At 41.9% G+C, this 16,510-nt stretch overlaps 1 protein-coding gene across 6 annotated transcripts in view; it reads left to right on the top strand.

The window, feature by feature from the left end:
• DACH2 (dachshund family transcription factor 2) overlaps positions 1–16,510 on the top strand; it is an 865,718-nt gene that overhangs the window by 785,696 nt on the left and 63,512 nt on the right. For all 6 annotated transcript variants that reach the window (XM_078688462.1, XM_078688463.1, XM_078688464.1 and 3 more), the window contains 2 exons: positions 13,975–14,120; positions 15,643–15,790. In XM_078688462.1, coding sequence (XP_078544588.1) covers positions 13,975–14,120; positions 15,643–15,790 — 294 coding nt within the window. The remainder of the gene's footprint in view (positions 1–13,974; positions 14,121–15,642; positions 15,791–16,510) is intronic.

Here is a 16,510-nt window from a genome sequence, read left to right as displayed (position 1 = left end):
ACATTCCTACAGCATATATGTGTCATAGAAATCACCCAGATAATACAAACACAGGTGCTCCTTTCATTTACTCACAAGGATGTTGTTTTTCTTTTGATTGATATGTAGACAGACTATTTCCGGTCAATTGCCCGTTGCTGTCTTTATCATTGTTGTGCTATTTTGTGATGAAACCTTTTGTGTCACTTGAAGTGCAGTTTTCATTGTTTCAGCTAAAGATGTCAGAGCTTTTAAAAGGAAACTGACGCTCAGCCGCTCCCTTTACAATGCAGAAGGGGGTACCTGTCCCATCCATCCTGAATATGGGCTGCCGGTGCTGTGTCCGTGTTTAATTGCTTTACCAATTAGCATTTCTCGTGCTCGGCTGATGAATGCCTTCCTGAGAGTGCACTTAACACAGAGCGGGCGAAGTGTAGGCCCTGCTCAGAACCCCAGACCTATTACAAGATTGAAATAGATTTCTAATACATTTATCATTCATCTCTGCGGTGCCTGAGTCCAATCAGAAAGGGGGTGATGAATGTCTTGACAGTTCCACCCATAGCCACTAAAACCTCACACGCCTCGACCAGGCTCCCGCCATTACAGGCCTCAAACATGCAGTGTGACCTTGGTTTGGGAGACATGTTTGGTTAGCGCAATAACTTAATCATAAGAAGCCATAAGTAGAATCCTTCTTCTTTACTGCCCTTTTTCTGCGACTCGGAAATTTATTGCTTGTGGGACAGCTCGGATATGAACAATGGGCCAAATAGAGTCCAGGGTTATCTCATCTGTGCGAAAACTGCTGCTGAAAATCGATGTGACCTCTGCTACACTGTCGTCCCAATTCCCACCCTGCGTGTCCTATTTGTCTTTCGGTGCAGGCCGAGATCTGTGCGCTGTCTCCCAGCCTCTCTCTCGGGCCAGATTATCAAAATGAATCATTGCCTGCACGCCTCTTATATTTCTATTTATTTTCCTTGTGGTGACTGTTTCCGATGAAATATGGCTCTTTTTTGCATTTGATCCTCGCTCCTGCAAGCTGCACCTAATTTAGCTGTATCTATCTTTTTAAAGAAGAGTAATGCCCCTTTGAACCTCCAATTTACCGAATAGCCGCCCCGCAAAACATGCACCAGGCTACTTGTCACCAGAGTCAATATACCTTTTCTTGTCAGAGGAATCTGACTTCCATCAGGAAATCGGATTTCTGGGCGTGTTGTATAGTCCTACAGTGAATTTCACATCTCTGGTTCACTGCTATAAATACCGTACCATATATCTAGTAACTGCCAATTGGTAGATTCGCAGACTCTTGTAATAATTCAAATGACATCATTAAGAAAAACGTCAAAGCCAATAGGCGTGGGCTTGTGTTTAAAGCTAAAAGCTCATGTCTGTTGAGCCCCAGGAGGAGCCCTGTGCCACCGGTTTATCCCACCTTGTATCACATCTTCAATCATAAAAGATGCTGGTGCAGGGACACAGTGAACCATAGAACACCGCTTTATCCTGAAGACATGCTTAGCGAGGCATCCATACAGCACTTCCATTCATGAAAATAGCTCTGTGCTGTGACAGTATAACCCAAGCGGCTTATATCTATCTAGGAGAGATGCTCCCTACATGAGTAGATCCAACCATGCACCATCACCTTATACTGGCAGGGGGCTCAATGGAGGTGACATACTACTATTGCAGTGTGAGTGACACACATCATGTCTTCCTGCTCGTCCAACACATCCTACTGTTTGCATCTTTCTTGAGTGCAAACTAATCCCTGATAGGCACTAATATGTTACTTGTATTTGACCTCTCCTAAGAAGGAAAGTGCTTAATTTGTAAAACATGTAAGTGCCAGGGCTGTCGTCAGGAGGCCACTACAGGTTTCCCCACCCACTACCTGTGCCAGCGCTGCTAATGACAGTACCTGTGTGTCAGGGTGACAATTCAAAATATTTGAAGACCCCCAAAACTAAAAGAATGGCTTGGGTGGCAGGTATTAGTTGTTTTTATTGTATATTGAATTAATAAATAACTTTTGTTCTGCTCATCTCTAAAGAACACAAACAGCGCCACCATGTGGCAGCTGCCGCAACTGTTGGTGTTGACAATTAAGTGATGGTGCCGAACACCGGAAACCACCTGCTCAAATTAAGCACTGCTGTGGGTGCTTTGTGATCTTTTCTTTTGAATATGCTTTTGCAGCATTACTGGGCAGTTCCAATTATTTAGTTAAGTTTGTTATTGAATTTGGCATGCTTGAGCCTTTGCAGGAAAATTAGACTATAGCAACAAATGGACTTGGAAATAATTGCATAGTATAAAGGGCCTACGCAGCAAGTGCAAACTATTTTTGGCGTCACCGTTTTTGGCAAAAAGAATAATCAAGATACAATCAAACTACTTCACAGCTCGGGCAACTAAAACATAAAAGAGGGAACATTGGAACAGCGTGTTCATGCTCCAGCTGGTATCAAATTAAAGGCAACCATCCTTTTACCCAGCTCTTCGTCTTGGCATACCTAGAATATCTGAATGGGTAAACAAACAACAAAATCCAGAAAGTTAGAAACGGAAAATAAAGAGACGCCTGGGACACATTACTGCCATCTCAGAATAATTAAATGATAAATGACGTAGAGAGCATGGAAAACATTTAGAAAAATGTGGACTATAGAAGCATTCAGATGAGCAACGAGAGAAGAAAAGAAAACAGTGATAATAGGGCTCATAAAATGCATTTTGGACAGCACAGGTAAAGAAAGAAGCTCTAAGGATCACAGTCAATGACAGGCTTACCTATCACTACCACTGGCGCCTTGTTTCTCACTTCCCACCGGGCCAGTTACGGGCTTTTGGGACACGCCGGGCTCATGGCTGATGACGAGATCTGATCTAAGAGGGTCGGCAGTAGTCATCCCCAACAATCGGGTCACAGCTTCCTCCAGTGCTACTCAAATGTCATGCATGCAGTAGGTGCTGGTTTGTGCAGCCCTCCTTCCCGCTCCACTGCTGGGATCACTGTACCATGATCACCCCGGCTGGCTCAGGGACAGTTGCAGAAGACCTGTATCCAGATGGCAGGATTCGGGCATGCTGCTTTTTAAAACATAAAGCAAACTATAGAAAATATGGCGGCAAAATTAGATGGACCGCCAGTGATATTGGCGGTTTAGCATCAATAATATATTAGTGGTTTGACACCCCACTTGAAGAAAAGCAATGGTCAAAGTTAAGAGCCAAAATGAGAGATTTGGAAGAACTATCGTATTAGGAGTGAGGTTTGGCTCCAGACTTTTGAGTGATCAATGCTGTGTCCTCCTGCTGTCATCCTCTGCCTTACAGACTTACTCCTGCTCTAGGTGACCACGTCACACTGCTGTAGCCTCTGTGACCTGCCAACATTAGCTAAGGATCTACTCCTTGGTCAGCCTCTATAGGCTGATACATCATCTTTTCTGCTCTCAGCCTTGGTAAGAGCGGTGGGTGAAGTGAACTCACCATGCTGCTACTCCTCTCTTCTACCAGTTCTTTCAGCCCCAGCAGGCTCATCATGGCTGCCCTTTGTTTTTTCCAGAAGAGTAGGGCTGGGTCAAGCTGCACTCGAGTCTGTGCACTCCTTGACCTCCTTCAGCTAGATCCTCCTTCAGTTGAAGCGATTGCACTGCCGTGGAGCTGCTGATGGACCTGTATTGAAGGCCCAGGTATCACCTTTCATGGCATTTTTTGTAGCTCAATGCATTCTTTTCCAAACTATCTAAACTTTTCAGGCTTTTCATAGGAAAGTAACTTAATAACGTTGATGTATATGTATTGCCACGTTGTGCAATTTAACATCTGATGTCTTTTTTGCATTATTTTGGACCATTCAGAGAAGTGAAGCAATTCCCCTTTACAACCAGATGTTTATGTCCAATGCTTATTATTTGTGCCCCAAATATATTTGCTTCGAGCTTCTAGGATATGTTTCTGTAGTGGTCCAAACATTGGAGGATCCCGTAAGGGATGCAGATCTTTCCATCTCATATATGGAATGCCCTCCCATAGTCTTTTCACCCAGTCCTGGATAGAAATGCTCCTTATAAAATATCTACAAACATAGGAAACCCAGGGATAGATCATAATCTCCACGCTATGCACTGCCGCCGTCCTCCAGCCTGTGCCAAGAGGACAGTCATGGGAATTTGTCCTAAGAAGAGAATATCATATACCATGAGAGATTCTCAGCACTGAGGGACAGTGAGATGTATGACATAACTTTATCAAGGAAAAGAGTATAATGCAGGAAAATATCCCACCTCAATGCTCCTGGTGGAGTGGAAGTGCATTACAGGGACAGGTTTAAGCACACAGCACTTCTATTTTAAAGAAGAGGTGCGTTGTGCAGGGACGGATCAAAATCCGATTCAGCCAGAAGAGGCACATCTACAAGCTGTGATTGGGCCAACAACCAGGAAGTGTGAGGAAGGAGCTGCCATCACAAGATGAGAAGTGACAAGGGGGAATGAAGAGACATAGGCACCTTAAAAGGTGAAAGAGAGAGCAGAGTGCAGGAAGAGACACACATAGAAATCAGTCATATCCATTTCTGACATGCCATATTACACATTTGACAGTGTAGGGCCTGGAATCCAGCCAAACTTGAAGATAAAGAAATCCAGCAGCAATTGCATTATCTTCAGAAAGCTTCTTTACAGTAACCTAACCTGCTCACTGGAAGGTTCAATAGGAATTATGACTTTACCTGAAAGTAGCAAACATCTCTCAATGGTGTTTAACATTCACGGACATGTTTCAATCTGGTCTGAAAAGTACTTAAATTTAACATAGCTAAAAAAGTGATTTGTATGGGGGCATGGCCTGGAACGCGACCAAGATGCCAGCTCTCTGTTGAGCTCTGGCAAACCCTCGGTGTGTTCCTGACACTATGAGCATAATGGCGCACACAATGGAGAAAAAATAACTCAAGGGAGTCCTGAGCCGAGTGGTTGACTCCTGGTGATATGTTGGGCACCTTAACCAGAGAATATTGCAAGGGCTCAGAGGCGGCTCTGAAGCCGATACCAAAATAAAAATAGAGGCGCCCACTTCGGGAGCACCTTACAGAGACCTCAGAAAATGTTCTCCTTTACCTGGGGGATACTAGAGCTCAGGCCGTTCCAAGCCTGCACCATTAGTGGCAATATAGCCATTTTGAGTCCTGCATTCTCCTCCCATCTAAAGATTACAGCAGCATGGTACAGAGGACCCATATCAGCATAGAGCACACCTTATCTTGGTGAGAGGATCATACGGGACTCTTCTAATCCTGGAAAATGGACAATTAACAGATTGCTAACAGACTGCAACAGCTTTCTAGTAATACAAGGTACCTACATTTTATTATTTCCCCGGAGTTCATAAGACTAGGATACTAAAGATACCTGAGATACCAACTTCTTGTGGGGAATTTTCTTTTTCAGTGGGCATTTGGTTAGCCGTATGACTGTTCACTCTGAGGACCATGCCTTTTTGGCCCAAGACTTTCAGGCATAGAAATTGCCCTAACTCCTAGACAGTGGGGCCTATTCTTTCCTCTTCATATCTTTCTGGCATTTCTCAAATTTGGCAGTTCCACCTTCAGAGTTCCATGCACACACCTCAGAGCACAGCTTCAGATTTCAACACCTGCACCTCGAGTTAGCCCACATTGACCTAGTTTCTCTGTTTGGTCTTGGCAGTACCAACCTCAGAGTTCCATGCAAGCACCTCATTCTCTTCAGAGATGTCAAGTTAGCTCACATTGATACTCCACCAGAGGCTCTGACTTTAAGATAACAATCTTATCTCATAAGGCTTCATCCATGGCTGAATCCAAGTACATCAGTATAAAAGACAAAGAAATTAAACCAAAACTCAAACATTCCTAACAGGACCCTCCAATCCCAGAATCCCCGGTGAAGGACAAACCAGAAACTTCGTCTTACTTGAAGCTACTCCAAATTGAAGTTGCAGGCATCTACAAAGATCTCAAGGACCTGGCTATAAGGATATCAAACGCCCAATCCAGAATTAGTTTGGTTAAGGACTACAACAAAGTACAATCCAAATGCCTTCAGGGATTGGAGAGTTCTCTATTTAGCCTTAAATGTGAGTTGACCAATCTTGAAGACCGAAAAATCCAAAGCAATCTATGAATCTAAGGCCTTGCAGAAGGTGTGGAAAATATGGCCTCATCACCGATTGACTTTTTAGTTTCAAGGATTCTGTACACTCTGCAAATTAAATTTACCAAAGGATTTTGAAACTAAAAGAGGCTACAGAGTCCCTATGTACATCCCCCAAAAATGCATCAGCCCCACAACCAATGATCTCTAAGTCTCTGCACCACTAACGTTCTCAATTCATTCTTGCGTACAGGAGGAGAGTCAAAGCGATGATCTGACAGGGACACACAATATCAATATCCCAGGATTGCGCAAGAGAGACTATTTCAAGAGAGACTATTTTACGGAGGAAAAGCTTCCTGGCTTTCCTGCATAGGCTTACAGATATGGCTATTTAACACTAATTTGCTAGCCCATCAAAGTTTAAAATTATGTTTAAAGGGCAAACCATGATTTTCACGGACCCTGCAGGTCTTTCGACTTTTCTCGACAATAAATCGGAATGCAAGATGGAGATGGACTGTTCTCCAAACAAGGCATCTGGCTGATGTTTGGTATATGGAGTCAATGTTTGGCTTAAGTTTACTTGAAGGTTGTCCCTTTGTTGGAAGAAAATCGGTTCTGATACTGTTCCTGTTGGTATGTTATGCTACACTACTAATACCTTGTAAAGACTGTATGTGGACAACTGATGCTGTTTTGATCTCAATGTTGTTGCTCAATCTAATTGTGCATCTTCTTATGCTGCTGCATCATTTCATGGTTTGCGAAATGTTTCCAATACTGTTGTACCTCTATACATTACTATGCTGTCCATTAACCACTTTTCCTATCACTAATACATAAATCATATTATTTGGCTCCCCAGGGGATTGAGGACTTACGTGCCGGTCCCTCTGGTGTCCCACACGTTGGGGGCTTGCAACTTTGGCTGGTCTCCTACACAGTCTCCCCTTATTTACCTCGTCTCTTAGAGACTTTTCTGGGTGGCCCTCTGTATGGGGTCCTGCGGCTTCCCACTGCTGTACATTTATGCTGTTTCCTTTTTTGTCTTGTCTTGTCCTTATTTCTCCCCCTTGAGATCCACCGACATGCTTTGTCGTGCAATACATATTTATAATTTGTTGCTGGCCATTTATACGCACTTCCCAACCAAGCATATACTTTGGCCTCATAAATAAATAAATAAATAAATATCCACATTTGTAAAGCGCACAATCACCCGTAAGGGTCTCTAGGCGCTGGGGGCCGTCGGGAAGATTAAGCAAGCTATTGCCCAGAGTCACATGGTGCTGGGCTAACCTGCCGCCGGAGCCGGGGATCGAACCCTGATCCCCAGATTCCAGGGTCAGTCGCCCTGGCCACGGCGCCACACCTCTCCCCTCTCTCATAGATAGTACCAATGGTGCCTCTGAAGATAACTTCCCTTAAGACAAAAGGGCTGAATGCACCCTGTCAAGAGGAAAAAAAGATCGGACTTTAATGTAATGACGTGAAAGTCAGCGTGGTATTTCTGCAGGAAACTAAAATTGGTTTTTAGAGAAGAATTATCCTTTAGGAAAGGATGAGTGGCAGATGTCGCCTGCTCTTAAGCTTGTAATAAAGAAATGAGGTACTCAATTTAATCTCTAGAAGATCGAGTCTATCTCTTATTGTAACAGAACATGATGCTGAGGGTAGGTGGTTACTTAAAACACTCAAAACTGGAGAAAAAATATTTGCAGAATGAACAAATATGCCGGTAACTGGTGCTCTCTAAACAAAAAAATATCAATTATCAACTATTCTGGGAACTCACAAATATTTTTTGGGAGGGATTTCAATCTCCAAATGGATGTTATACTGGACCATGACTCCTCCTTTAAATAGAGACCCCTCAAAGCACATACAAAACTGATGAACCTATGCACCACTCATGGTCTCTCGGATGTCTGGAGAATACATAACCCTAAAGGTACTAATTTCACGTTTTTCTCCACTCCCCACTCCAGCTATTTCTGCATTGACTAATTATTGGTAGACACTTCTGTGCTGCAGGCTACCACGGATACTATCATCCACCCTATAATAATTATCAGACACTGCTGCTGTATACATAATGCACCCACCACTGTGAAGAAATCAATTTGGCAAATGAACTCCCTGATGCTAGACAAAGAATCAGATGTGCGAGAATATGGTGAAAGAAATTCATCTATTTTTTTCAGAAAAGACAAACTCAGTCACTTCCCCAATGACCTTCTGGGATGCGTTTAAATGTTCCATTAGAGGACAAACCATGAAACACATGGCCACAAAAAACAAAGTATCTACATAGATTAGCTACCACTATCAAGATGAAGAAAATCACTTTTAGACACTCCAGAGACACTCACATTTTTAAGGAAATTAAACAACTGAAATACAACTACAATACAATATTCAGTAAAGAAGCATATCTGTCCATATATGCACAAAAAACCAAGAAGATGCTCACATCGCTCTCATCTAAGCCCCAGATGGTTCACAAAAAATTACAATCAAGATATTCTGCGGATTTTTAAAGATTTCTACGCTGCCTACTATCTGCTACAGCTAGATTTTTCAAAAAAGACTGTTTTACATTCCTAAATAGCCTGTCACCCAAACGATTTCAGGCCCCACCCTCCCTAAAATTAAATAAACCCCCAGAGAGAGGCGAATTATGCTATTATATATTGTTCTGGTAAAGCACCAGGGCCTTATGTTTTTCACTTAATCTTTAACAGAAATGTATACATTTCATCATAAAACCATTGGAGGATGCCCTTAATCACTTTGTAAAGCAGGGTAAGGTCTCAGGAACCACAGCGGAAGCCACAATTGTAGTGATTCCCAAAGAAGGTAAAGATCACACTGAACCCAAAAACTACCGGCCTATCCTATTAAACATGGAGGCCGATCTCCGTATTAAAGATCTACTCAAAGATTCACTCTACAAGATTGGGCTTGTCAAATGAAGATTAGCCAGCGACAATATGCACACTTTTTGTCATTGTAGAGAGGACCCAACTATGCTCACATCTGATGGCTGCAGTAGTCATTGATGCAGAAAAGGCCGATATAGTCTGAGCGCCCTTCCTGGAATTGGTACTCTCGTCACATAATTTGGGTGTTTCACTCATGAAAATGACTATGGCATTATAGGCCAGTTCTGTGGCAATAATCACAATTAATGGAGCCTTTTCTACTCGCTTTAATTGGCACCAAGGTACAGGGCAATCCTGCCCCCTATCACCACAGCTTTTCCTGTTATCCATTGGCCCATTAATACAAATGCTGAACAGTTCCCCAGAAATTAAAGGTTTTCATTTTGGCACAAGCTCACATAAAACTACAACATGCACAGATGATATCCTTAGATTCTCGGATGAAATTCAGGAAGCCATACCACCGATCACTAACATAATCCACCAATTCTCCTTGGTATCTGCTTATACTTTAAACCAAGACAAAACTGAGGTTCTACCCTTTAACCCACATTGTCTACCAGTCCTCCTTGGGAACTCAAGGCTTAAATGGCAGCCAAATTTCATCAAATATTCAGACATATGGTTACCAACAATTTATCTTATTCACTACAACATAATGAAGCCCAAACTGTAGCTAAACTTAACACTCTTCTATCATCCTGGACCACGAAGCACATACCATGGTGGAGTAGGATAGAAACGCTTAAATTGGTGATGACACCTTTGATAAACTTTGTTACATTCATACTTCCTGTGCGTCTTATACCTGCCTTTTTTTTAACACCACAGACAAATTAACCTCAGCTTTTCTATGGAATGGCATAAGAGGCAGGATTGCCTACAGAACCTTCTGGCTAGATTTTGCACAACATGGTTGCAAATTACCAAACTGGGGTACTGCCAAACTGCCTTTTTGGAAGCCCAGGGTGCTCACTGGCTGCAAGAAAAACTCAACTACTCATCCTCAATGGCTAGATATAGAGCGTGCAATTTGTGGACCATATCATATCTTCTCCATTATCATCATGTCAGGTTACACTATACCACACTCCCAACAAATATTTATAGGCACAACCAAAACAGAAAATACTGGATTACCACATGCCAAATTCGATTACTAGGAATTCATTTCATTATGGAATTGCCCAAAGATTAAAGCAGAAGAGGTCACTAACCATGGCCCAATATGGGCCTTCAAATGCATATGTCTAATCAGAGATCAGTGGAAAAGATAATACCAGCCCTCATCCATATGCAGAACATCAATCAAAATTCCATTTGGATAATATTGCCTTTTATGCATTTCTGAAAATTAAAGTGTCTAAATTAGGCCCAATTGACCACCATGACATTATCTACCTTCTGGTATTATGGTACTCAACCAGACATGTTGCATCCTAAATGTGTAAGTTGTTAACCAGTTCTGTGCCAACTTTCTCAACATCTATTCAACTAAAATGGGCGAAACAGTTGGAGACCTTACACATAAGTTCACCTCCATTAGAAAGCTAGATTACAATCTTTGACACAGCACTACAAAATAAAATTAATTCCCTCACTTGCTCAATCTAAGGTTTTTACTATGCATTTTCTACACTGGACTCTTTTCAAATCGCACAAGCTAAAGATACGTGACATTAATGTGTGCTGGAATTGCGATTCGTCTCTCCGTACATCAGACATATGTTCTTTAGCTGCGCCCACATTAGCTCATATTGCGAAATCATTGTAGACCCATTAGCTAAGATATTGAGGACAACAGTTACCTTAAACTTAATGATGGTGTTCTTAGGCCCATGGTGCTCACCGCTTTCACACTAACTTAATACATGCAATCTTGCACTTCTCGACCTTCTCTTAGTAATTGCTACAAAGGTTATTCTTGCTGATTGGAAATCATTTAAACACATATCTCATCATACTTGGTAGGCATGGATCAAATGCATAAGAAGTGCACACAGCTCCCAAGAGACTTTACAAGGAAATCCAAGGATCTCACAAAAAATGTGGCAGACATTAGATGACTTTGCCAGCTCTCAATGACGTGACAAATGTGACACATGCATATTGACTAACCAAACTCCAACCTGATTCAACACCCGCTGGATTTCAAACTTTTCAGCTACATTTCTCTTTTCTGTTAACATCCTGGTTCACAGGCAGGTGTTTCGACTAATTTCTATATACAACTTGCAACTGAAGATATGTAAAGAAGTATCTCTGGGTCGCTTTTGTTACCCAAATGTTGCACTTACTAGACCATCTTTAACCTTTTGGTGTGCGAAATGTAACAGGTCTTTTATTCAATCGGCCCGATAAACGCATAAGGATCCCTTTGTTTGTGAAGTGCATCCACACAGAATATACACAAAGTCTATCGATTTGTGAATGCTTGTAACAAGAAAAGCTCAAGAAAGACTAACTGAACGTATAAAATAGTGATTTGTATGAATAGGAAAGAACAGTGGTGGGGAACATCCCCAGCAATGTGACCTAAAATGAAACATTCTTCTTAGTCATCTGAACACTAGACAGCATTCTTACAGAACTAAAGTATGGATTAAAAACTCAAGCAGAAAATGTAAGCATGAAGATCTGGACTGAGGAAACCCGACTACATAGCTTCAAAGTTTCTTAGAAGAATTCCATAACAATGTCTCAATCTTAAGGCAGTGACACATTAGGGTCAGCATGAAGGTGAACACTAAGTTTTGGTAGACAATTGATGGCAATAGTTGATGGCTTTCACCTGTTTGACTTTCTAGTATTTTAATTCCTCAGGACGTTTTATTAGATCATATTGACTCATTTAATCATCCCGCGACAGCCTGGCAAAATTTGCACTGCCATCCTTAACATTGAACAGCATATTCGAAATACAAAAAAAACAGGTTCTTTACGGGCTATCGAGCATTGAAATGTGGAGTTGCACTAAAATGAGCACCTATCTTTTCCACTGTAAAAAGAAATGAAAGGAAAACATGAACACTTGCACATCACATGCTTACTTAGAGGTCCAACTAACCATAAGACAATGCTCACCGAACTCGCGCATCCAAGTTCTCGTTCTAATATTTGACTGAAAATAACAACGTTGTGCGAATAAAAAAATCCAGAAAACAATGGTGGATAGTCTCCTTGTAATAATAACAGTAACTTGTTTTTTAGTCAAGTATAGGTGTCTCGATGACTCGATATGTGGTATTGCCGTTCACTGAAGGATTAGATTGGTTGTTGGCGATATCCCAGAAGACATATTAAGTAATATAGATCATTTTGGACTTTTGACAGTGTAATGCACACAGCTGTGAAGATTCCACAGTCCCAAAGTGCTGTGTCAGTGATTTAGGGGCTAGGACATGAGCCCAAGTCAGGTAATCTGAGTAGAGCACAAAGAAGAGCGCAAAGAAGCTAACAGACCAGGACAAGGGTCTCATGGGACATCATGTTTAGCCAAATCTATCAACATTATTCCAGCATTCTCACTCACTTACCAAATTCATTGCACTACGCCACCTAAAACTTCAGATGCTTGATGATGGCACAGAGACTGATTATCTTTTAAGAGAGGAAGCAGGTGACAAAACTAGCGTAACAAACTTTCAGAAGCCTGGGTGCCGCGAGATGAAGGAGAACCTTCAATGTCGCTAAGCAAACAAAACAGGGAACCTGCTACTCAAATGTGCTGAGGACAGTCTATGGAGCATCCATAAAACCCTGGATTAGAGGCATAAATCCTTGATGAATCCAAAGCATACACAATGTGTATTCCTTTGATGATAGGCGTCGTCATTTACTATTCACAGGGGATATGTAATTTTGGTGATCAATTCGTAAATTTTTCTCCACACATAGATGTAACTTCAGTGATGTTAACAAAAGCCCCCACATCCCCCGCGGTGCAGGGTTATGGGGGTAGAACGAGCTCTAGGGGGCCCTCTCAGGCACTGTGAACAGGCAGGCCTGAGAGCTCCTGAACTTTGCTGGGGACCCCCCTCAAGTTTCGTTACTCCACTGTGTAACTTAAATGGCAAAATGGTAACTGCTCATGTAAAATGTATATCCGGATTCCCAAAGCCAGAGACTGAGGTTTTTTATGTTGACAAATATGTTACTCGCGACTGCAAGATTCACCAAGTGTCATGACTATTTTGCAGCCGTGAATGCAAATGCAACCACAAATCTTACATTTACGATATAACATTTTGCATTCACTGTCATCTTATGTCTGTGAATTTATTACCGAACAGATCCTCCAACTTCTAGGGTCAAGTACACAGGTGTTTGCCAAAAAATGTAAAAATATCATAAACTGCCGTACTCTTCACCTCTGGGTTTGTGAATAAGTAGCAATCTATAACATTCTGTTAATAATAGAGTGACGTGTCTGCATCAAAGATATATGACCTTCCTTTAAAGCCCCAAGCACTGTTTGTATGTGCACCTCCACACCTCAATTACCCTTTTAATTAAAGTGTATAACACAACTTGCATGTCCATTTTCCCTTTTTAAGTTCCATTTGCTTTTGTACCAATGATTTGTCATTTTCTGCTACCCCATGCTAAATGCAAATGAGCTCTGTTAATTGTATTTTAATTACATTTCAGGACTATCTACATAATTGAGCATACAGGATTATTTTTCTATGCGTTAATCTTCTAGCTTTGGTAGATTTACAACAATGTGACACACATGATAATGTTGATGTTGTGCTACAGTTGATGTCTTGTAGGAAGATATCTCAAATGAGCATTGTTTTTAGATAGTTAGTCACCTTTGTACGAATGCGTTTAAGTACAATTGGGATTGGAAGATTTACTGTCTGACGACCCTTTTCGCTTTGTTTTTACAGAAGAGATACAAATTGCCATTCCAATAATGAAACCAAACTTAGACAAAGTGCAGCTGGCTGGGCAGGCCTTGCCTCCAGGATTCCCAGCTCCCTTCCTGTTTGCCGATGGACTTTCGTCGGTAGAAACACTCCTCACCAACATTCAGGTAAACATCCTTTGCATTCTGGCAAATACCCCAAGTCCCTCTGCCACACTTGTAATCGTTATCAAAAATCGTGTGACCCAAAGTGGTCCTGGACCTGGGTACAAGTTGATATGAAAAACAAGGGTCCTAGACCCTAATTTTAGATAGACTAAAACAAACCTTCAATCATGATTTACGTCTTTGGAGCTTCAACATTAATTGCTCACAGTATTTAATACAAACATTTAGGCCAGTAGTGCAACAACCAAGACCAATACGTTTGGAAACCAAAGAGTTTTTTAATTTCCACCGTATTTCATCAGTAAATTATAAATAAATTTACTTATAGACACATGTGGTACGCAAAGGAGGTTACTCCTAGGAACGTGCAAGAAAGTAGTGCTCAAGTGATGAAAGGGTGAGTAGAAGAAGCAAAGGTTGGTGTTTTAAAATGGACTGGTCATCGGATCTCAGTCACGTTTTTATCTTGGCCACATTTAATATTCAAACATCATTGTTTCTCATACGTAACACAATACAAATTCTGATGTGGCACGTTTTCACAATGGGGGAGTTCGTGGTCCAAGTATAGTATTGAGGGGCTTCGATGTTTCGACCCGACTTAATGCTCTGGGGTAAGTGGGGGCCTCAGCTTGCGGGTCTTCTTCAGGACGGGAGGGCAACCTTAGTACCGGGGTTGTGTCAAGCTCATATGCCCGTAAGTGAATCAGGGTAGAAACTATAATCAATACGCAATGCAAGGCATTGTCAAATTTACTCCTCAGGTTCCCAAGAATCATCAAGGGCCTCACATCAGTAGGTAATCAGTGATGGCGGTGTCCTCATCCCAGTTGGAAGGGTAGTATCCTCTTCTCCAACATGCTGTCACTGCCACTGCTCGGAAATCGGCGTCTTTAGTCCGCGCTTGGGATCCAGCAGCTTGGGATCCACCCAGCAGGAAACTACCCTTCCAACTGGGATAAGGACACCCCCATCCCTGATTACCCACTGATGCAAGGCCCTTGATGATTATTAAGAACCTCAGGACCACTGTTTTTCATAACACACTTGTAATCGGGCCTGAGGGAGAAACCCATGGAACATTAGATTTTTTTTTTTAAAGGTCAGAAATTTCAAAACATTTTATGATTTAATCAGCATACCACCTTCACCTGCAATACTGTCCAGGTGTGGTCAGCATCAGCTCATGTTTCATGCCTCATCCCACTTTGTAAACTCATGGGCGAAGACAACTACTTGAATTTGGATTAAAAATGTGAGCGGAGTATGGACTTTGAGGAACATTCTATCTATGCACTAAGCACGTGCAAACGTGTGCACAAGAAGACACTATCATAAATGACTGCCTGACACAAAATCCACAGTTCTTTAAACAAAACACTAGGTCATTGCTACAAAATGTTGCACCTTCTCATCGAATCAAGGGATGTTAGGTTTGGTAAACTCCATACTACACGTACAAAACCTTGTAATACCATTACCTTTTGTTGTGCAGCAAATTTCAAAGAAATCTTTCTTGCAGGGTCTCCTGAAAGTGGCAGTGGACAACACAAGAGTCCAGGACAAACAGATACAGCAAGAAAAAAAAGAGTTAAAGATGGAGCTGTGTAGGGAAAGGGAAATGAGAGAAACCTTGGAAAGGCAACTTACTGCAGAGCTCCAAAGCAGAGGTGAGTGTGGACTGCAAAATGGGAAGCAGCAAGTGTTAAACCTCTTTGCACAGCTGATATGGAAGAATCATTCCCTGTGGGAGCCCTGTTCCCCTGTCTTAGGAGGATAGACGGAATAAGCACATTTACATTGACTGTTGTAAGTTATTGCATCGAGGGCTTAGTATGCTTACATACAGCTATTATGAATCTATCTTAGTAAAATAACCCAAAGTCAGGGTTGGACTGGCTTATAGGGCAATCAGAGAGTGCCTGATGGGCTGGTCTGACAGATCAGTATGTAGGCTGCTTGTTTAGCAGTTGGTGGAACTGTTTTATGGCCAGGTGGGCCAGGGATTACTGTTGATGTCGTGGATAGTAGCTCAAATATTGTCTGTAGCAAACACAAATGCATGCGATCTCCCATAATCCAAACACCCATACATAGTGGCTTTACAAGTTCAACATTGGCTGGCTGGCAAATGTGGGCCACTTTATTAGCTACTAGATTCGCTAACGGGGCCACTTTTATTTTGGTGCCTGGGCCTATTTTTTGTCACAGTCTGTCCATGCCCACAATTGTGCTTTTCTAGGTTGCATCACTTCACCTAGGTGTAGTGCTGTTTTTGTAGAATGTATCCCACTGCAGGCCCTGTAGTGTAGATACAGGCTGCCCTCGACTGCACACTTCTTTTATATATGTGAAATGGTGTGCCTTAATTACGGTTTAGGCAGCAGTTA

Source organism: Lissotriton helveticus, chromosome 4_1 (assembly GCF_964261635.1).
Source record: "Lissotriton helveticus chromosome 4_1, aLisHel1.1, whole genome shotgun sequence".
Lineage (NCBI taxonomy): Eukaryota > Metazoa > Chordata > Amphibia > Caudata > Salamandridae > Lissotriton > Lissotriton helveticus.
Note: the sequence above shows the minus strand (reverse complement) of the source record. Positions and strands in the feature narration are given on the sequence as shown.